The sequence below is a fragment of the Batrachochytrium dendrobatidis genome, assembly GCF_000203795.2.
Source record: "Batrachochytrium dendrobatidis JAM81 unplaced genomic scaffold BATDEscaffold_7, whole genome shotgun sequence".
In the NCBI taxonomy this organism is placed as follows: domain Eukaryota; kingdom Fungi; phylum Chytridiomycota; class Chytridiomycetes; order Rhizophydiales; genus Batrachochytrium; species Batrachochytrium dendrobatidis.
The window spans coordinates 907,923-928,406 of NW_006281105.1; the positions used below are offsets into that span (position 1 = coordinate 907,923).

The 20,484-nt window shown below is 38.8% G+C and overlaps 7 protein-coding genes across 7 annotated transcripts; 4 read left to right on the forward strand and 3 right to left on the reverse strand.

The window, feature by feature from the left end:
- BATDEDRAFT_37053 (uncharacterized protein) lies at window positions 1–3,222 on the reverse strand. The gene is made up of 13 exons (XM_006679545.1): window positions 3,182–3,222; window positions 2,862–2,983; window positions 2,671–2,761; window positions 2,433–2,580; window positions 2,077–2,335; window positions 1,825–2,000; window positions 1,592–1,739; window positions 1,417–1,495; window positions 1,147–1,300; window positions 860–1,052; window positions 575–745; window positions 352–499; window positions 1–254 (listed from the first exon to the last, which is right to left on the reverse strand). The coding sequence occupies exons 1-13, from the start codon at window positions 3,213–3,215 to the stop codon at window positions 148–150; spliced, it is 1,830 nt and encodes a 609-aa protein (XP_006679608.1). The 5' UTR covers window positions 3,216–3,222; the 3' UTR covers window positions 1–147.
- Window positions 3,223–3,367: 145 nt separating this feature from the next.
- Window positions 3,368–5,793, forward strand: BATDEDRAFT_19849 (phenylalanine--tRNA ligase subunit alpha). Its single transcript, XM_006679336.1, has 8 exons — window positions 3,368–3,541; window positions 3,790–3,933; window positions 3,995–4,087; window positions 4,169–4,284; window positions 4,393–4,485; window positions 4,566–5,173; window positions 5,261–5,546; window positions 5,630–5,793. Exons 1-8 carry the CDS (start codon window positions 3,380–3,382, stop codon window positions 5,640–5,642), a joined length of 1,515 nt encoding a protein of 504 aa, XP_006679399.1. The 5' UTR covers window positions 3,368–3,379; the 3' UTR covers window positions 5,643–5,793.
- An 18-nt stretch (window positions 5,794–5,811) lies between these two features.
- BATDEDRAFT_25540 (uncharacterized protein) lies at window positions 5,812–6,591 on the reverse strand (the record flags this gene model as incomplete). Its single annotated transcript, XM_006679413.1, has 3 exons — window positions 5,812–6,096; window positions 6,172–6,359; window positions 6,462–6,591. 3 exons carry the CDS (start codon window positions 6,589–6,591, stop codon window positions 5,812–5,814), a joined length of 603 nt encoding a protein of 200 aa, XP_006679476.1.
- A 1,186-nt stretch (window positions 6,592–7,777) lies between these two features.
- BATDEDRAFT_35293 (uncharacterized protein) lies at window positions 7,778–9,379 on the reverse strand (the record flags this gene model as incomplete). The annotated part of the gene is made up of 6 exons (XM_006679505.1): window positions 7,778–7,938; window positions 8,037–8,179; window positions 8,253–8,726; window positions 8,824–8,908; window positions 9,006–9,118; window positions 9,252–9,379. The coding sequence occupies 6 exons, from the start codon at window positions 9,375–9,377 to the stop codon at window positions 7,803–7,805; spliced, it is 1,077 nt and encodes a 358-aa protein (XP_006679568.1). The 3' UTR covers window positions 7,778–7,802.
- A 793-nt stretch (window positions 9,380–10,172) lies between these two features.
- Window positions 10,173–14,033, forward strand: BATDEDRAFT_11818 (rRNA-processing protein UTP22; the record flags this gene model as incomplete). Its single annotated transcript, XM_006679281.1, has 4 exons — window positions 10,173–10,460; window positions 10,542–10,856; window positions 10,957–13,833; window positions 13,938–14,033. 4 exons carry the CDS (start codon window positions 10,173–10,175, stop codon window positions 14,031–14,033), a joined length of 3,576 nt encoding a protein of 1,191 aa, XP_006679344.1.
- Window positions 14,034–14,416: 383 nt separating this feature from the next.
- Window positions 14,417–15,654, forward strand: BATDEDRAFT_25543 (uncharacterized protein; the record flags this gene model as incomplete). The annotated part of the gene is made up of 5 exons (XM_006679414.1): window positions 14,417–14,424; window positions 14,844–14,913; window positions 15,016–15,151; window positions 15,214–15,291; window positions 15,359–15,654. 5 exons carry the CDS (start codon window positions 14,417–14,419, stop codon window positions 15,652–15,654), a joined length of 588 nt encoding a protein of 195 aa, XP_006679477.1.
- A 50-nt stretch (window positions 15,655–15,704) lies between these two features.
- BATDEDRAFT_1232 (rRNA-binding ribosome biosynthesis protein UTP25) lies at window positions 15,705–17,533 on the forward strand (the record flags this gene model as incomplete). The annotated part of the gene is made up of 7 exons (XM_006679264.1): window positions 15,705–15,838; window positions 15,897–15,965; window positions 16,046–16,160; window positions 16,238–16,310; window positions 16,369–16,525; window positions 16,599–16,781; window positions 16,861–17,533. Coding segments are annotated over 7 exons (1,404 nt in total), but the record flags the coding sequence as incomplete, so codon positions are not given.
- Between the last annotated feature and the right edge of the window lie 2,951 nt (window positions 17,534–20,484).

Genomic DNA, 20,484 nt, shown 5'->3' on the forward strand with positions numbered 1-20,484 from the left:
AAGTTTGTAAAGGGAATATTTATTTGCCATAAACCGTGGCACTGAAAATAAACCAGATCATTGCCATAGCTTCCATCAGTATATGGCGTTTCCAATAAGCAAATAAAAGCAACAAGAATCACCATTCAACAAGTATAACGTATTGAATTAGTAGTGTGTGAGCGACCAAATTTTGATTTGGGCATCCTGACCGCATGATGCAACTGTATTGTTGTCAATAAAAACAGCGCCGGTAACAGAGTCCGTATGTGCATCTTGTTGACATATAGTATAAGCTGAATCAGTATGATAGTTGGATATAATTTACAAATTGCATATATTATTCAACAGTAGATGAACGATGAAGCTCACTTTTGATGGAGATATGCTGCATGGGTTTTTCAACACTCCAGACTTCAACATTGGTGTCGAGAGAACCAGATACGGCATGCAGACCATCGGGCGACCACGAAACACAATTGACACGAGCCGTGTGGAAACCCCACTGGTTTAATTTCATCTAGTGGATTATAATTCCATAGTGTACTGTCAGTAGTAATACACACTAGCTGTGCTAACAAATATACACTAGTACCGTGTTTGTAGAAGTCTCGTAAACAATGACATTTCTTGAAGCATCCGCGACTGCGACAAGATCGCCTTTAGGAGAGTAGGAAATAGCAGTAATAATACCCTTATTGCTCTCAAGTTTTGCCTTTTCGACTAGAGTTTGACCCTTGATATCATAAAGGTGAACTAGACCATCCTAAAATTGACAATCACCAAACCATGGTTATAGGCTTTCCGGGTTAGCACAACTCATCTTTAAACATTTCATCAAAAACAATCCATTAAGAATAACCAAGCCAAAAATAGTTACCTCGCCACCAATAGCAGTAGTGGTGCCATTGGGTGAGATGGCAACAGCAGTAGGAGAATATCCAAGTTTTAAGCGAGTTTCGGCAGATCCATCAACAAGAGTAACCAGCTCATCTTTGTGCGTAGCAAAAATAGTCAAATTGCCAAAAGCAGCAAGTCCCTTTGGAATGCCATCACTTGCAACTACCTTTTGGCTATATAGTTTGGTGAACACAAAAATCAGCTCATTGGCGCATCAATAATGCAAAAATATACACTAAAACCATCAAAATGTAGGAATAAACATACTCGAATGCATTTGTAGCAGTAAGAATGGTGCGAATTGAATCGTCCATTCCCGCGGAGATCACTCGTCCTTTTTCGGCGACAAGAGCTGTGATCTGGTTAGTGTGACCACTTCCAGACACCAAATGACCACCATCTTTACCATCGGTCCACGAGCGTAAATTCACAACAATTATATTGGCCATCATCAGGTCAAGGATCAATTCTGCAGTAAAATACAAAGCATAACAATGCAATTCAATGATTTTGAAATGTAAAAGACAAAAAGGATATAAATTCGACCATCGTAGCTCCCAGTGTACAAAGTTTGGTTTTCATCAATAGCAAGAGAAGTAATTCCTTTGGTATGACCCTAATACACAATTATACATTACTCGGTCACAATTCCTTTAAAGATTAAAATGATCGACTCAAAGAATTGGCCGCAAATTATAGTCGCGTACTATACCTTTACAACACGCACTGGCTTGTTGCCACTCTTGGGGTCAAGATAGTTGATATCACCAGAAAGTGATAGCGATATTTGGTACTGTCCTTGCCACAGTGAACCAACCTGTTGGTGATCAACATGCTGGGTGTCAGAAAAAACAAATGTTCTAAATGGCAAAGCATGTGTTAATTTAAATATATAGTTACTCCAAAGCACCAATTAAACAAATACACTGCACATGATATACTTACGAAGCAACAGTCTTTGTGGCAACATCCCAGATTTTGACGCTCTGGTCAGCAGAGGAAGTCATGAGTTGCCTGCTATCTGGACTCCATGAAACTGAAAACACGCCGCCAGTATGAGCACCATCAGCAGCAGAGAGTTCTGCAACATCATCTCCAGTCTTTCCATCATATAAGAATATCTAGCACGATAGTATGCGTTAAACTCGTGCATCTATAAACACAACGCATGCTTACAACATATCACAAATAGCCTACTTTTCCATCAGAGCCTGAAGAAACAAAAAAGTCACCATTGGGAGAATACCGCACGCATTGCACAAAGCGAGAGTGATTTGTGCTGGACTTGTTAAATTTGAATGGAACTCCGTGGTAAAAGTTGACTGTCATATCGTCAGATCCAGTAGCTGCTCGAAGAGGCCTTCCAGGACGAATGGAAACAGAATTGATTACTTTGGCGTGTCCACTGATCTCACCTACAGACGAAGCTGAATCAAAAAGGAAGGCATGACCAAACCTGTATAAATTTAGCAAAAATAATGGTTTTAAATAAGCTGGCTTGAAGGCTTGTGGCTTGAATAGAATCTGATATATACAAAATGTAAAACACCTACTTGCTTTTGCCTTCACCAACAGCAATGATCCTTTTGCTTTCAAAATCCCAGTCAAGATCATTGATGCGACCAGAAAAGACTTTGGTTTCGATCTTGAGAATGTTTTCAGCTTGAGTGGTGTCCCAGATACGAATGTTTCCTTGAACATCTATAATTTTTGACAAGCAGCGAGTTTGTAAAGCCAAAACATGCATTTATCTAATTTGTTTAAAGTGTATATTTACAAACCAAGGATTACCTGCAGAAGCAATGTAATATCCACTAGGGGCATATCTAGCAACGGTGGTTTGGAATGAATGGCCAGTATATTCCTTGGCGATTTCAGGATTCTAGAATAGCACCAATCATGCCATTATAATCAAACCAAGTCCATGTTTTATATACGCAAAATAAATTGTACATGTAGTTTAATCAGCAGGATAAACCTACAGCCAAATTGCGAATAATAACTGCCCGGCCGTTCGTGTAGAGGAAGTTGACACCTTTTGGGTCACCACCAAGATGTACAGCTTGACCACGGGTGGTTGCAGGAGATGGAGCAAAAAGAGATTCTATAAAGATTGTAAAGTAAATGAATATTGATGTTGGTAATATATGCTGAATAGAGTGACCAAAGACTCGATGAATCTAATCAGTTGATTATATAGATTTCCATGAAAATCATTCGAGGTTGAATCTATGACCGAGTGTGCTATCGCAATATATAAAACAAAAGAACTAGAGTGATACTAAATATAGATTTGTCTTACTTCGAGTATATGCCGTAGGGAGAATAGTGGCCATGATAATCAGGAATACGAGATGGGTAAAGATTGAATAGCAGATCCAGCAAGATCCGCCACTGAAGATGAATTTTTGGCCAAAATCTAAATAACTTGCTTGATTATATTTGGCATAGTTTTGACTGCTTTTCTCGAATATTGTCAAACTTGTGAGTCTACATCAACATGCAGAATCAACCACTCATCACTTTGGTATTGGACCAGCTGGACAAGCATGACATACTGAGTGATACTGGATTGCTGAAAATTGCAACTTTGGATGGAAAGGAATCGTCAATCAATCAACTTGAACTCTTGGGTGTCTTGAATGCCCTTCTTTCCAGAGAGGTTCGTCAAAGTTCTTATCGAGGGCTGAATATGCCAATCCTTTTATTCTACTATGCTAATCTTTACAAGATCTGTGCTTTCATGGCCATTATTGAATTGTGCCAAAGTCTTGATGGTCGTGTACTGTTAGTGCACCCAGTTTTACAACTAAAATGTGTCTTTATCTTGACAGCCATCTATGTCATTAGTGTTGCCAACATTTTCAAACTATATCGAGTTCATTTGATCTAAATAATGTATTAATATAGATTTTAACATACGAGCCACTAGTCGTAGAAAAATGGGTACTGACTGACGAGGGAAACAGCGTTGCTGATGTTGGAAGCCATGAAGCTCGAGTATTTCATGCCGTTCCTGAAGGAAATGAAGGAATCAGTATTCCTGAAGTTACTGTAAGTAGATTTATGTTTTTTGAATCTATTATATTATTTTCTGACATTATATATTTTCAAGAAAATTGTTGGAGCATCCGCCAAGTTTGGACAAGCAGCTGCTTTCAAGGCCAAATGGATTGGCAAGAATGAAAAAGGAAACTTGACTCGTTTGGTAAGTTTTATTGTTGCAATGCATGGTTTTCAGCGATCTTTAAAGTTTGATGAGCTAATTCAATCCATTTTCGATGCATAGGTCAGTTCCATTACTGACCAGACACAAATTGATCTGAAGTTGATTCGTGACACTGGTACTCATTCTGACAATGCTCTTTTAAAAGTGCTTAAGAAACGACAATTGATTACTACATTGTATGTATTTTGAAACTATTTAATGCTAGATTTGTGTAGTGGTTGTTTTTGGCGTGCCATTGATCAATCCTATTGTAAAATGCGTGATGCAATTTGGTATATATTTAGAAAAATCACCACATACAAGGTCAAAAAAGGAAGCCGTTTTACTACTAAATTGGTTGAGGAATCCACTGATATATCACACGAGATGATTCAAAGGTATGTTTAGTCATATTACAGCCTAGTAATATCACATGCACTGACTTGTTTCAATCTGGCATTTATTAAAATGTCATTAGTGGAGGATGGAAAGATGCGACTTTTAAAAAATACAATTTTGAAGCATCTGGTGTTACAATCCCATCTGGACATCTGCATCCATTGTTGAAGGTTCGGGATGAGTTTCGATCTATTTTTTTCGAGATGGGATTCTCTGAAATGCCTTCCAACAAATATGTCGAGTCTTCTTTTTGGAACTTTGATGCTCTTTTCCAACCACAGCAGCATCCTGCCCGAGATGCTCACGATACCTTTTTTTTATCGGAGCCAGCAACGACTGACAAGTTTCCACAAGATTACTTGGAACGTGTCAAAAAGGTGCATTCCACTGGTGGATATGGATCTATTGGATATGGTTATGACTGGGCTGTTGAAGAAGCTTCCAAGCTTTTGTTACGCACACATACTACTGCCATTAGCTCCAACTTGCTTTACAAGCTTGCACAAGAAAAGGAGTTTAAACCAGTGAAATGGTTTTCTATTGACAAAGTGTTCCGTAATGAATCTTTGGATGCCACACATTTGGCAGAGTTTCATCAAATTGAAGGTGTTATTGCAGATCGAGACTTGACACTGGGCGATTTGATTGGAGTGTTGCATGGATTCTTCAAGAAACTTGGCAAGTATTGTTTTAAAATGATGTTATTAAGTTAGTGTCGTGTAACTAATTGTCTTATGCTACCAACCTTGTGACACTATGAATTGATCGTTTTAGGTATTGAGAAACTCCGTTTCAAGCCAGCATATAATCCATACACTGAACCCAGTATGGAGATCTTTTCTTGGCACGAGGGATTGGGAAAATGGGTGGAGTTGGGCAACTCTGGCATGTTCCGTCCAGAAATGCTGCTTCCTATGGGACTTCCACCTGATGTCAAGGTGATTGCATGGGGTTTATCCACTGAGCGACCCACTATGATCAAGTATGGCATTAACAACATCAGAGAGCTTGTTGGTCATAAACTTGATTTGGACATGGTAGCCAAGAACCCACTTTGCAGGTAATGGCTTTCAACCTCTTATCAATTGATTTGGCATTGCTAGATTTATTTGCAATTAACTCGGTCGAGTATTTGATATTTAGGCTTGACAAATGATTTACAGCAATTAAAAAACACCGCCCAGCTCTCGAATGATCCCAACAATACCTGTTTTTATAAAGATGCAGAGTATAATTCAGATGGAGTAGTCATTTAGTTATTATAGCACGATCGCCTGCAATAAACCTTTTGTTCATGGATGGTCTGCAAAATTTAGGCATTCATTTCAATGCAAGTTACCTTGAAAAGTGTGTTTAAAGTCATCGCTGAGGGTAGCATTGGAATCCAAGAGGGATGAATCTGCCAGCGATAAACCAAACAGTAGCGGCCGTTCATTTCCACTTTGGTGGGATCTTGAAATCTGAGCAACAATATGGGATGCCAAGGAGTGGATCAATGGACTGTCTCTTTGTCCTAGCAGTGACTTGATCGTAGTGGATGGTTCTGCAGCATCAGCGGATCTAAACATCCCTTGCTGAGCTGCAGACGACACATCTACAGATGCCATGGACTGTATTTTGGAAATTAGGACATGCAATGAATGGATAGTCATACTGATGAATGGCATGAATTATAGCAGACATACCAAACTCCCAATCTTTCCTGTCTGAGTGACCAACAATACGAACCTGTTGGCAAACTCCATAAAGATTACTTGTGTTGGATTACATACACCACTAGTACTAGGAATCATGCCAGTCAGATGCCGAGTAGAAATAGGAAACATTTGAGTATTTTCTATTCCAGAACTAGCCATAGCTTGCGATAACTGTCCTATAGAATAGCCAGATGAAGTCTGAGCATCAGTCATTGTCGAGTAAATTATTCCAGCAGAATGTCAAGAATTCAATCCGTTTAATTTATCCCATTGATTACTTATGGCATTGGATAACGACTCGTCTGCTGCTGCATTCGCTGACTGGATTGCTTCGTCGCTTCTTTCTTTTGGTGTGTCAGATGAAGCATTCACTGAATATATTCTACAGATATGCACCGAGGATTCCATTCCTATGGATGAAAAGCAAGAGATCATCACCGAGTTTTTGGCCGAATCACTTGTGCGTACAACCCAACTTCATTCTTGTAGTGATGGACTGCATAGAATCATCTGTTTTAATAAGATTTATTTTTATTAGGAAGTTTCTGTCGTCAAATGGATTGAAGAGCTACTTGAGAGGAATCAAAGAATGCTGGAAGCTGTCCAACTACAGGCAGACGAGCAACGACAAAAGAATCTGGATGCCCAAAAAAGTAATCCAATCTATTCAACATGCTAAAACCATGATTCCGTGCCACATGCTGGTTAAATCTACCTACTAATTGTATTGACTGGAACTGGGGTTTTGATATCTTGCAATTTTAGAAAAGGAGCAAGAGCTACTTCAACAAACCAGCTTGAAAACAGATCAGCCGCGTTGTTTTAAAGCTAATATGTTGTCAAAAGAGGACAAACGTGCAAGAGATCGGCTTCTTAAAAAGGCAAGTGGTCAATGTATTCAACTCAGACAATCTATATTGCTAATTCAATACATCAAGTAAATGATGTACTTATGTTAATGAGTCGTTCATGTATGCTATAGTATGGGTACGACATGGACGAAGAAGTAGAAGAGGCTGGTGAAGTCCATATTGTATACAAGGATACGAGTACCAGTAGTTCTGCTACAACAGATTTGGGTAATTGTGGTTTTTCAGTAGATTGGTTGCTGACTGCTGAATTCACGAAAGATGATTGATTTTACAATATTTGATGTTTAGGAGCGATAGGTAGAAGTCGAAATGTGAATATAATTAAAGAGCAGGAACAAGCTAAAAAGTAAATTTTTGGTTTGCAATAAGCAACAGAAGACTATGCATCGGGTGAAACTATTCAAGCCATATTAATATTTAATTTATTTGACGTTTTATGTTAGGCTCAAGGCGCAGGCCGAGCATCAAAAGGTGCAGGCAAGAAATAAGGAAATGCGGGAGAAGCAAGCATTAGAGAAGGAAAAGGAAAAGGAAAGGCGTCGTACACCAAAAGAGAAGCGAAGAATGTGAATGCAATATGGCTGATTCAAGCTAGTGTTTTCATTAAAGCTGCTTTGCAGATTGATTGGTATTTTTAATTTACTGTTTTGTAAAGCCAGACTCGAATAAATACACCATTGACGAGATTTAGAGTACATTTTTAGTGAAAAAAAGATTACATTATCAAGATGGCAGCCAGCTAATTCATCATCCTTTATTATGACGGTTTCCCCATCCGCGAGGATTTTCGTCTTTAAACTCGTCAAACGCACGGGCTTTGTACATTTCTGCCTCAATTGCAGCATCATCATTATCTGCAGCAACAACCTTTTCTGGTCGCTCCCTGTATCACCAAATATAAAAGGGATATTGTCAACTACGGTGAATATCCACATATGCTTTGCTAAACCCAAAGCTGTTCAAATGCACTCAAGCACTTACGTTCCGCCAGATAAAAAGTTGCCACGAGCAATCTCTCGTTCAAGATATTCGTCAATAGTCATTGTGGGTAGATTGTGGCCAGATTTGAATACATTTTCCTTGATAGCCTCGCGCTGGCTTCGAACAATAAAAGGTCTCAGCGGCTAGATTCATCAATGATCAGTTTTGGTGAATCATATGCATCCATAAAAATAACAGGATAAAATAGATATTTACTTTGCCCTTTGCATCCATCAAGGGACCAGTCAGATCTGCAAGCTTTCTATGCGCAACTCGAGACTCGACACGATCAGCGGAGCTACCAGATATAGACATCGACGTTCTCTGCTCTGTTTCACTCCTTTTTTTAGCAAACTCTAGCATCTCCTTTTCATCTTTGATCATCCTCAATGATGCAATCGACTTTTGGATAAACAGTTGAATAGTGGTCATAAGAATCTGACGCTCCACATCATCTACATCGACCTCTCCTGAATTTGCATTCATTTGATCCTTAAGCTGGAGCTGCTCAGTTAGTGCTTTAAGCTGAATTTTGACATCTCGCTCCATCTTGAATCGTGCAATTTTCTCATTGCGCCTGAGATCTGCACTCAAAGTCAGTTGACCCAATTCTGATAACAGATACTGCTTGTCTGATTTGGTGAGGATTTCGTACTCCTCTAATCGTCCCAAAAAAGCACGCAAATGTTCCTATCAATAGCATTTGCAAGTTAATGTATTGCAATCAAATCAGGGCCTTGATAAATCAACGATACAATTGAAATGCATCTAGTGATAGAATCCATACATTTGCATTTGACAAATCGGCTCCTCGATCTTGACTCACAGCTTGCAAAATGGTTTCACCAAGATAGGCATCTAGTAAAATGAATCTAATCGAAAAGTACATTGGCTACAAAACTTTCAAATAATATAACAAGCTTTTACACAGATTGTTTATGAAAACTGAACAGACTCGATGGTGACTACCTTAGGTCGCCAGTATTGATATCTTCTAGAATTTCGTTTGAGCTGAACAGACTCAAACTCTCCACCTTTTGCTTGCATTCTGAAAACAGACCGATTGCTTGGCTCACCATTTTCTATATATGATGATTGTTGCATATACCAATACCATTAGTGATCTATAAGCAGTTCAAGTGTATTGGATAGTTGTCGATTACAGGACTTTGAGCCCATTCAGGTTTAGATGGAATGTAGGGGAGTAAAACACACCTGGTATTCAGGGTCAGAACCAGAAAGACCGCAGTCTTCTAGTTTAGAGTATATGCTTATAGCTTTGCTGTACTGTTCCTTTAACGAAGGTCCGCTGTTACTGTTGATGGCTTCCGTTGCCATCATTCTAGTTGGATAAATTGACTGATGCAAAGCAAGAAAGGCGACACAATATTGGACTAATTTCAAAGCATTCTCATGGACTCAATCTGACATTAAAAATCCGTCACAACAGTAAGGATCGAGCCTGCATGTAGTTTGACTTTCTGTGCAACAGTTATTGTAATATTGCATTCGACTGGTGCAGTTGTGCTCAAGTAAAGACAGCATTTGGCTGCAATATACACGAAGCATTCGTGGATTCAAATATATTCCAACACGAGCATCGCAATGCCAGCCAGCAATTCTTACCAAATTGCTGGCTGGCCAAATGCAAACTTTGATCACGTGAAATACACTTGCTTTCGGTAAATTAACGCAATAGCCAATGAATTTGTTTCTCGTGATGACCACCAGCTTAATTTCACTATTTTCTTACATTGGCCCAATATTCAAGCTCACAAATTATCGTTTTTTCTTTCAGTTTGATTTTATATTGGGAAAAATCTCGATTTGCCATTACTTTTACTGGTCTGCTTGATCATATCTACAAAAATACACATATTATGACAACGAAAAAGATTCGAGGATCAACCACAGTCGTGTCTGGATTCAAAGTCACTACAGCAAATTCTGCCCATCAAATTTCACCCAACAAAGTCTTGAAACCTACCAGTGTAGCCAAATCTATCACGGTAAATAATCAATCTCTCACTATCGATATTAAGATATAATTGTAAGCTACTTTCATGTAATTAACCAAGTATGCTGTTTTAGAAGTTAAAACGAAAGCATGCTCTTGAACCTGAATCCGATCGAGAAATGACGTCAGATGACGATAAGATTCAAGAGTCTGAAGAAAGTGATCAAGATTTAAACGATGCAGATATGAATGGCAGTGAAGATTTTTCAAATCAACATGTATTGTCAGATTCTAAAGACACGGAAGCTAGCAAAGATGTGGAAGACCATGAAGCTCCAACCACCAAGCGTGCTCGATCTCAACCACCTTCAAAATCCGATTCGTTATTCAAGGCTCCTACAAATGAGGAAATGCATCAATTCTCTCAAACAAATGTGTTGTACAAATCAAATTTGTTTAAAATGCAGGTGTGTTTTATTACTGTTGTACAATATACATGGTTTGATTGATGGCAAACATCCGGCTAATTTTACTTTTAATGAAACTAGATTGACGAACTGGTAAGGGAAGTTACTGATAATTTAACAAAAACTAAACCGTTGGAAAAGGCTTTGCGTAGGCTGAAATCAATTTTGGATAGCATACCTAGTAGATCCGAGGTTTCTATCAAAGATGCAATTTCAAATCTGCAAAAAGAAGGCATTTCCATTCCATTTGGAAATAATCATCCACCTGCCGACACTAAATGCAAATTTTCCTTTGAAAAACCATCTAAAGTTGCCATTGTTGGAAGCTTTCTGTTAAAGACGACCGCCAAAACCCCTTTTGGTGTGAATGTCGACATGTCCGTTCAAATGCCAGAGGTGATACTTGATTTTTTAATAGATTTGTAGATGTACACCATCAAAATATAATGATTGGCGTTACAAACTAGACTTGACACTAATCGTATTTTGAATTTAGCCACTTTTTCAAGAAAAAGACCATGTAAATCACAGATACTTTCACAAAAGAGCGTACTATCTTGCCGTTATTGCAGCCGAGCTTGAAAAGGAGTCAAACTCTGATCTCGGTGTCAAGATTGAGTTTGAGGCGTTTCAAAACGATCTACGCAAACCTATTCTTGTACTGACTTCCACAAAAGCAGCAGGAGAACTTGATTTTAGAAAGTCTGGATTTTGTATTAGAATTTTTCCCACAGTTTCATCAACAGTGTTCTCCGCTTCTAAACTGGCACCTGTCCGTAACAATGTTCGTCTGAAAGCAGATCATGCTTTAGCTACTTCCAGCAAAGTGAGCGAGGTTCAACCTGCTACACCTCACTATAACACACTTATTTTGCAAGATACAGTACTAGTGGCACATCTCAACTTTTTGCACCATCATATTTCTGAATCTCCAGCATTCAAAGATGCGTGCATCCTTGCGCGTGTTTGGCTTGCTCAGCGTGGCATTTCCGAGTCGCAAAAGTGTGGGTATGGCATGAGTGGATTTTTAATGTCTATGATTATGGGATGGCTACTTCGGGCAACAGGAAAGCATTCTGCACGCAAGCTTGGTAAAGGATTCAGCTCCTATCAGATGTTTAAGATTACGATTGACTTTATTGCTGAACTGGATTTTACTGCATCTCCGCTGTTTTTAACCCCTTCGGGTGAGCCCATTTCTGAGCCTGGATACTCTGCAGAAGCTTTTTTGAAGCACTTTGATGTGGCAGTCGTAGATCCGTCTGGAAGAATTAATCTCGCTGCACATATTACGCAAGCAGCAATGGATGAAATTCAGCGAGAAGCCAAGCTTTCTTCAGCCATGTTCAAGGATCAGCTAACCGATAACTTTGACTCGCTGTTTTTGAAAAAAGTAGACCAACCACTATTGAAATACGACAATCTAATCCGTATTCCTGGATTAACTACCATTCCAGCTGCCTACAAACAAAATCATGCTTTTTTGGATTTTCCTGATCCAGCGCTGTTTATGTTGCGATATATTCCAAAGCTGCTCAAAAAAGCATTGACAGACCGCACAGTTCTTGTCACGGCGTTTGCTCCTCGAATGAACAGATGGTCGTGCTCGACGACCAAAGCCGAGGTCAAAGGAAAGGATACAGATATTACTGTTGGCCTCATCCTACACTGTGAAAACTCGTTGAGGGAAGTTGAAATGGGTCCAGCAGCAGACGATACTACTGCTGTGACTGCATTTCGTTTGCTTTGGGGAGAAAAGGCAGAAACTCGTCGTTTTAAAGATGGTAGCATCACCGAGTCGGTTGTATTTGAAAGTGATCATACTTTACAGCAACGATCGTTAATTGTGTGTCGTATGGCTGCACACTTACTTGCCCGCCACGCCAATATCTTGCCATTAGATGGTGTCACTTACTGGGCTGGTCTTGGTGGTAAATATATTAAAGCTCCCGGCATTGAGTCAATCACAAATAGCTTTCAGCCCGTTTTGGACGCTTTTCAATCTATTATGAAACAACTTACAATGCTTAAAGGACTACCATTGTCCATCAATACTGTTATTCCAATTGCCGATGCACTGCGATATTCGTCCACATTTGTTCCTCAACCCAAGCCATCACATTCTAGATTCAAAGATGGCTATAGACCCTACATTGACCCCCTATCTATTATTATTGAGTTTGAAAGCTCCGGACGTTGGCCAGAAAACTTGCGCGCCATACAGAACATGAAGCGTGCATTTTACATTCGCATTAAAAATCTTCTCGAAACTCAGTATCCTGGCACCCAAGCATCTGTTTCAATTGGATCCAATGATAATATTCAAGAGAGCGGATGGTTAGACGTGATACATACATCCGGTTATGTTTTTCGATGTCAGATCCACCTTGATAAAGAATTTGACTTGCTGAATCGTACACTTCAAGAGTTGAATGCGTCAGGAAGTCCGGCCGCACTCCTTTCTACCAAGGCTGCTCAGCGCACGTATCTTTGCCGATATGTTTACTTGCCATGGCATGCTACTCATATGAAAAACCAATGTCTTAGATTGCCGTTTCTCCCTGTCACTATTCGTATTTTGAAAAGATGGTTGGCATCTCACTTGCTTCTTTCATCCTCAAATACGACAAGCATTCCTGAAGAGGCTCTTGAATTGCTTGCAGCATATGTGTACTTGCATCCAGCTCCATTTGAGATTCCAAACAGTGGTTATGCAGGATTTCTGCGTGTTTTGGACTTGATTCAATCGTGGGATTGGAAAGACGAGCCACTTATTGTAGAGTTGGAGCGTGGCAAAATGACTTTTGGACTCATCAGTGACATCAAAGCCAACTTTAAACAATCTCGCCAACGCAACAAGACTCCCCCAATGTATATTGCCACTGAGCGTGACTTGGGATCTGAGTGGTGGACTACTCAACAGCCATCGCCCAAAGTTCTAGAGCGATTGGTTGTACTTGCGCGGTCAGCTCTTGTAGCATCTATCAGTAAATTTGATTCGTGTGTTGACAATGACATTTCACAGCTCTTTACAACTCCATTAGCTGGATATTCGCTGATAATCCACCTCAATACACAAAAGTGTACGCGGTTTAGAGAGAACCTAACGTTTACTTCTGAAACCTCTAGTGAAGTACGATCCAAATTTAAAAATCTACTGACATTGCAAGATAAAGAAGCTGCGCTACTATGGGAATTTGATCCAGTTGTGTGCTATATCCGTGATCTTGAAACAGCATTTTCTGGACTAGCCATGTTTTTTCACGACAAATATGGTGGAGATAAGATTGCGGTTGTATGGAATCGCGCAGTTTTGCAAAATTCCACATGGAAAACAAAGCTTCTTTACAATGCTTGTCCCGATGAGTCATTGGTATGTATTTGGTTGAGAAATAGATTCATACTTGCAGTTTACTAATATGATTTATTTCAAATGTGATGTTGATAAACCTGTAGATGGACACTGTGGTGACCAAGGGATCCAAGCTTACAATCCATCCAAATATAGATGCTATGATTGCGGAAATGGAGCGACTGGGCAATGGATTGGTGTTGGCAATTGAGCGTCGCTGAATCAAAATTGATAAAAATAAAGGAAACTGAACGCATTTGCACCGTATATACAGTGCTTGGAATGTATATATCATTGAGTGGAATCCACACAACTAGCTATATCAGATGTACTTGTAATGGGAATAGCTGTTGAAAACTCAGAATAGTGGTTTAGCACTCTCATGTCTTTGCTCAAATATCCGTCTGAATCAAACTCTAATCCTTCAGATTTGAGCAAAATCAATTTACGCTCCCCATGATGACTGTCTTTTCCCCAATCGCCAAAAAAACCCCCAAGATAGAAATTGGATGAAATGACTCGATGACAAGGGACTGTCGGAGCAAAGGGGTTTCTTTTCAGTGCCTGTCCAACTGCTCTTGGGGATGAATGTAAAGCATCACTAATGTCCTTGTAAGTTGCAAATGATCCTAGTCAAAAATCATCCATCAAACAGTACGCTCAGTAAAATAGACTTGGGCATTACAAATCAAATGATTTTACAATGAACAAGTATATTGTTACTAGCAACGGTCGATACCTGCAGGAATCTTGATTGTTTCAAGACAGTGCATGGTGAGAAAAAGGATTAAACTGATTGCACGATTTCCATCCGTAGTGATGATCAAGTGTACTATTTACCTGAAAGCACAGGCCATACACTTTAGACTGGAACGCAGTGACTGAACCTGGAGATTGATCGGCAACGAGCATTAGGCATAGTTGGTTACAAATCTAAAATGCGATTTTGAAATCAATTTAGTATCACGTGATTATTTTTATTATCTGAAATTTCTGCTAATAAAAAAGTTGAACTTGATGGTAAAACATAGTAAATCTGCTGGTAGCAATGCCAAAACCACTAAACGCACGGGGGGAAAAATGGCTCAGCCAGTATCAAAAGTGCAGAAACATATAGGCAAGCCATTTTATAAAATTATGCTTGATGACTCGGACTGATTTCTAACTTGCTGCAATTTTCTAATTTACAAAGGTCAACCCAAGAAATTCTCCAGCCAAAACACTTTATTGGAAAAAGTTTCAAAAAAACAAATTGTTGAGCAAAATGAAATTAAACCGGATCAAGACAGCACTCTGGATTTTGATCAAGAGTTGAGCGAATTAGATGAACAGGATCAAGGTATTTTTATATTATGATCCAGTGTTGATGAGCTGCATGTTTAACAGGCTTTATATTTTTAGATCTCCTTCAAAATGCTGACGAGAGTAGTGACGATGCCGAGGAGGTGGAAGATGAAGACCAGCACCTTGATCCTTTAGGTAGATAGTGTTATGTCACTAATAAAACTGTCGAGTTTTTTTATCTAACACAGCTGATCTACTCTAGATTTATATAGTAAACACTTTGGAGATGCCATGTCAGAGCCACTGGAAACTTTATCGGCCGCGGTTGACGCTGCGCATTGGACTATGGATGCAGATGAACACGAAATCCTCCATCGTATCATGACATCCGTGCTTGTAGATGAACCTGCAATCACGATCCCTCAACCCACCGATCCTCAGTTGTCACTTGATAAGCTTGGAGTCAAGAGTCGTGTTGCAATGCAATGGGATACAGTTAATGGGCAACTTTCCAAAAAAACTGGCAAGTCGGCAAATTATTGTAATAACAAATGGTAAAACCTGGTTTAAATACTAAATCGCTCTTGTCATATTTAGGAAAATCTGTTTTTACCCCGTTTCAAGCGTCTTTATTTCCATTGCTAAACTCGTATGCTGATGTGCTGTTTGCAAACCAATCATTCAACTTTGACAAAGATTATCAAAATCTGATTGCGCTCCATAGTCTGAACCACATCTACAAGTATGGTATATAATATTGTGTACTTGATGTTTAAAATGACTAAGATCTTGTATTTTAGAGCTCGCGATCGAGTCATGAAGCACACTGCTAAAATCAAGGCCGATATTATGGCCAACAAACAGCCAATGTAAGTAGGATATTTACAAAATTGTGGTTATGGCTACTTTACTGACTTGGATATCAATACGATCATTTTTTAATCTGCAGCGAATATCGTGATCAAGGCTTCACTCGACCAACAGTTCTTATTATTGCTCCATTCCGTAACCGAGCCTTTCAAATTATTAAAACATTTTTTGCTCTATCAGGATGCACATCTCAGGTATAAATATCTATATTATAGTAAAAACCATGGTTTACATTGACTCTAATTGACTTAGCCTTACTGTGTGGTAATAGGAGAATAAGAAGCGATTTATGGACGAGTTTTCACCTGTTCCTGGCGAAGATGAGGCTGATAAGCGCAAACCAGGTATGTCGAGCTATTGAGTGGTGACAATATGTGTTATACTAATACTTTTAGAATTTAGAGGATTACCGTAAAATATTTGCAGGAAACATTGATGATTGTTTTCGAATCGGCATCAGGTTTTCTAAAAAACAGATGAAGCTTTTTTCGCCATTTTATTCATCCGACGTTATTGTTGCATCCCCACTTGGTCTTAAAATGATTATTGGATCCGAAGGGTAACCGAGTTTTGCCTTGCTAATTATTTGAACAGAGAATACATTTTAACAATATTTATGGTTTGACATGTAGTGACAGGAAACGTGACTTTGATTTTTTGTCATCCATTGAAGTAGTCATTTTGGATCAGGCTGAGATATTTATGATGCAGAACTGGGATCATGTCAAGTCTATTTTTACTAGTCTTAATCTGATTCCTAAAAATGCACACAATTGCGATTTTTCCCGCGTGAGATCTTACGCTCTTGATGGCCGGTAATTGAATGAATTCCTGCTTTCACATTTGCTTTACCTATACGAACCATGCTTACATCATTGCATTATTGAAATTCAGGGCCAAATATGTTCGTCAAAATCTCATTTTTTCAAGCATTATATCACCAGAAATCAACGCACTTGCCAACACAGGCTCTCAGAATGTAGCCGGAAGAGTTAAGATTACTAGGGCATATAGCGGCACCATTAGCGATGTAGCCAATCATGTTCCTCAACTTTTTCATCGTATGCATCAGCACTCTGTTCAATCATCGCCAGACACCCGCTTCACTTACTTTATTGAACAGATTCTTCCAACTCTTCGTCGCTCAATGATACAAAAACCTCACACTCTTATTTTCATTCCTTCATACTTTGATTTTGTTCGTGTTCGCAATTATCTCACTGAGCACAACTACAGTTTTGGTTCAATTTCAGAGTATACGTCACGATCCGAGTGCGATCGGGTGCGACACCAATTTAAAATTGGAGACCTTAGCTTTTTAATCTGTACGGAACGATTTCACTTTTTCCGCCGAAACAATTTGCCAGGAGTAAGGAATATTGTGTTTTATCAAATACCAACAAACGCTATATTCTATTCGGAGCTGCTGAATATGCTTGAACACAATGCTGGGGATTTAACATGCTCGGTCATCTATTCTATGTATGATAAACTTGCGCTTGAACGAGTTGTTGGATCTGTTAGAGCTGAGCGTATGATCAGCAGTGTCAAAGACACATTCATGTTTAAATCTTGATTTCCATACGCGCTTGTATATGGAAGTTTGGGATACATTGAAATAAAAGTGCTTAATGAAATACTTGAATAGACATATTCATCTGCTTGAGCATTTCATTAAAATATACAGCCTTGAATTTGTCTTGATTTCAAAAAACAAAAATATATTTTTCAACAGTTTCACAGTTTTGTTTTGCTGACGTAATAGCAACAACATCATTAGTTTTCTGTAAGCACACTTTGTCGGCGAGTGTGCAAAAATGCTGGTGTACGAAGTTTTCCTGGCGTGGCATTTAATGGCACTCTCCTAACTTCTTTCGATGCAATTCGCTAAAATACAGTAGTAAATGATGCATGTCGAGTAAAAATATTAGACGGCACGTTAAATCACTCATCTTAGCTACAATAAAAACTTACGTCAACCTTGGAGACACCATCAACAAACTTGGTCCGATATAGCACATTGGCGTTATTAAACATGCCATCCTTGAGTGATACAACAATAAACTGCGATCCTTTAAATCGAGATTTAAGAAGCTGACCAATATTTTGAGTATGGCTTAAATCCAACGCGGAATCCACCTCATCAAGAATATACATGGGAGCTGGTTTGAATTGCAACAGAGACAGAATAAGGGACAAGGCAATCAACGATCTAAAAAATAGTATAAAAGCCAAGAATGTTGAATACCATCAGATAAATAGTTTAAGAATTACTAGGACTAAAACAATACAACGTACCGTTGACCACCAGACAGCTCAGTGAGTGACTGCTTCCAGGCTCCTCCCAAACAAACCTTGATTTCTAATCCTTCCGTAATATCCTGTCCCTCAGATGCTTCAAGCTTGCATGTGTTCCCGGGCAATAAATCGCCAAAAATAAGTCCAAAATCACTAAATCAGATTTAAAATATATAATGCAATCAGTCACACATGTTACAATGACCTTCAAACCAACTATCATACCGATTGACTTTGGTCCATGTCTCAATCAGCTTTTCACGTTTAAGCTCATCCAAAGTGTGAATTGTTTCCTGAATCTTGGTTCTATCCTTACGGACAGTAGCCAGTCGTTGCTTAAGAGATGTTTCCTTTTTTTCAACCTTGTCAAACTTTTCCAAAACTTGTGGGTCTACAGATTTCTGTATTTTAGAATGACTCTCATTGAGCTGAGAAAGACGTTTACGACATTCGCGCATGTCATGTTGCTGAAAATCAAACTCGGTATCTTGTTTTCCAAAAAGCCTATGACAATACATCATGTCAGTGCATATGCCAATAGTGAGAAACCAACCACAGAGTGTTCATCCAAATAAACTCAACTTTTTTTTATCTTGGATCCAAACATGAGACTTTTCCAAATTGGTAGCAACATGAGCAAAGTGAGATTTTTCGGATTCAAGTTTACTAAAATCACGAACAAGAGTTTGGAGTTCAAGCTTGCTGTCTTCAATGTTTTGCTTTTTCTTGCGCTTCTCATCTTGCAACAGATCAAGTTTTTTCTCGCATATGATATGAGTAGATTGCTCACATTCAAGCTTGGCATTGCCATCCTGATACTCTTTCTGTTTAATATTTCGTTTGAATGTAAAATATCACACAATAAGTTAAAATATCCCAACACTTCAAAGTTGAATATGCATATAAACTCGGTTACCTCGGCTGAAATTTTCAATTTTTCAAGCTGAGTGCATTCAGCAACAAGAGAACAAATTAGCTCGTCGATAGATTTAAGTTGTTCCTGAAGTTGAGTGGCATCACGACGAAGTTGTTCTATCAATACATTTTACATCAAAGCAAAATAACAAGGTATAGGATGGTTCATGTGATTTAGTACTTGCTCAAAACTCCCAGAAAATCCACCCATACATACTATTTACCTGTTTCTTCTTTTGTGACATTGATATCCTGCTGCATTTTGTAAACCAATGGCTGAGCCTTAAGAATTTGCCTTTTTCCTTCTGCAATTTCTGCCTAAACCATGATATATGTAGCGGTAGAAAATGTAGTGTGAATATACAGTCAATGATAAATCCCAATTTAAAGCAAAATCATGTACTTTCCTGGATTGATTTAAGTTTTGAACCACGATCGCTAAAAAGCTCCTTTATCTCTTTTTCAATATTCACTATACTCTTTTCACCATCAGACTTGCACCTAGCACAATCAGCCATAGACTCTTGCAGCTCAGTAAGAGTTTTCTGTAATTGAGCAACGTGTTGCACAATCTATACATACATGAAATGAGTTGACATCATGAAACCAATTTGTGCAAATCTACTGATCTTACCTGCATGCCAGGATTATTCTTGAGCCGATTTTCAAGAGAGTTTTGCTCGTGTGTTTTCAAATCTAGACTTTGCTGCAATCCTCCAAATATTTCTTTTGTGCGAAGACATTGATTCAAGTCGGCATTGATTTTGGCAATAAGAGCATTGACATCGGCGCGTTGCTTTTTTAAATCCTTGAGACGCAGCATGCGAAGCAGTGCGCCAGAAGAAGACGATTTGGATCCACCAGACAATTGTCCAGATGGGTCATAAGTGTCACCATCATATGTAACGGAGCGAAGTCGAACGCCATTGTCAAATGTAACCAACTTTGCCGTTGCCGTGTCTATATTTAAACCATCAAGATTTACAACGGTTATCCAATACATATACAACTCTTTTCAAAGTAAATTTAAATAAAACCACAACTGCATACCTTTGCAAACAAGAGTGGATCCAAATACATAGTCCATAACAACTGCAAGCTCCTCATCTGACCCAACAAGATCAAGAGCAAGCTGTACTTTTCCAGGCGCAAGACTTTTTGCTCTGGAAATAAACTACATTTGAAAACTAAATTAGCCATGCTAATAAAGCAAACATATTATAAAAGCAATTATGGTTTTGGATACAATGTAGACACTTGCCTTTTTATCAACAGAAAATGCAGTGATTTTGTTCAAAGGAATGA

Coding starts and splice junctions, on each gene's coding strand:
- BATDEDRAFT_37053 (XM_006679545.1), bottom strand. CDS start 3,215: ATGGCCACTATTCTCCCTACGGCATATACTCGAA. Junction 2,984..3,181: donor CCCTACGGCATATACTCGAA/GTAAGACAAATC, acceptor CAATCTTTATAG/AATCTCTTTTTGCTCCATCT. Junction 1,053..1,146: donor ACTGCTACAAATGCATTCGA/GTATGTTTATTC, acceptor CAAACTATATAG/CCAAAAGGTAGTTGCAAGTG.
- BATDEDRAFT_19849 (XM_006679336.1), top strand. CDS start 3,380: ATGCAGAATCAACCACTCATCACTTTGGTATTGGACCAGCTGGACAAG. Junction 3,542..3,789: donor ATGCCCTTCTTTCCAGAGAG/GTTCGTCAAAGT, acceptor GTATTAATATAG/ATTTTAACATACGAGCCACT. Junction 4,486..4,565: donor TCACACGAGATGATTCAAAG/GTATGTTTAGTC, acceptor AAATGTCATTAG/TGGAGGATGGAAAGATGCGA.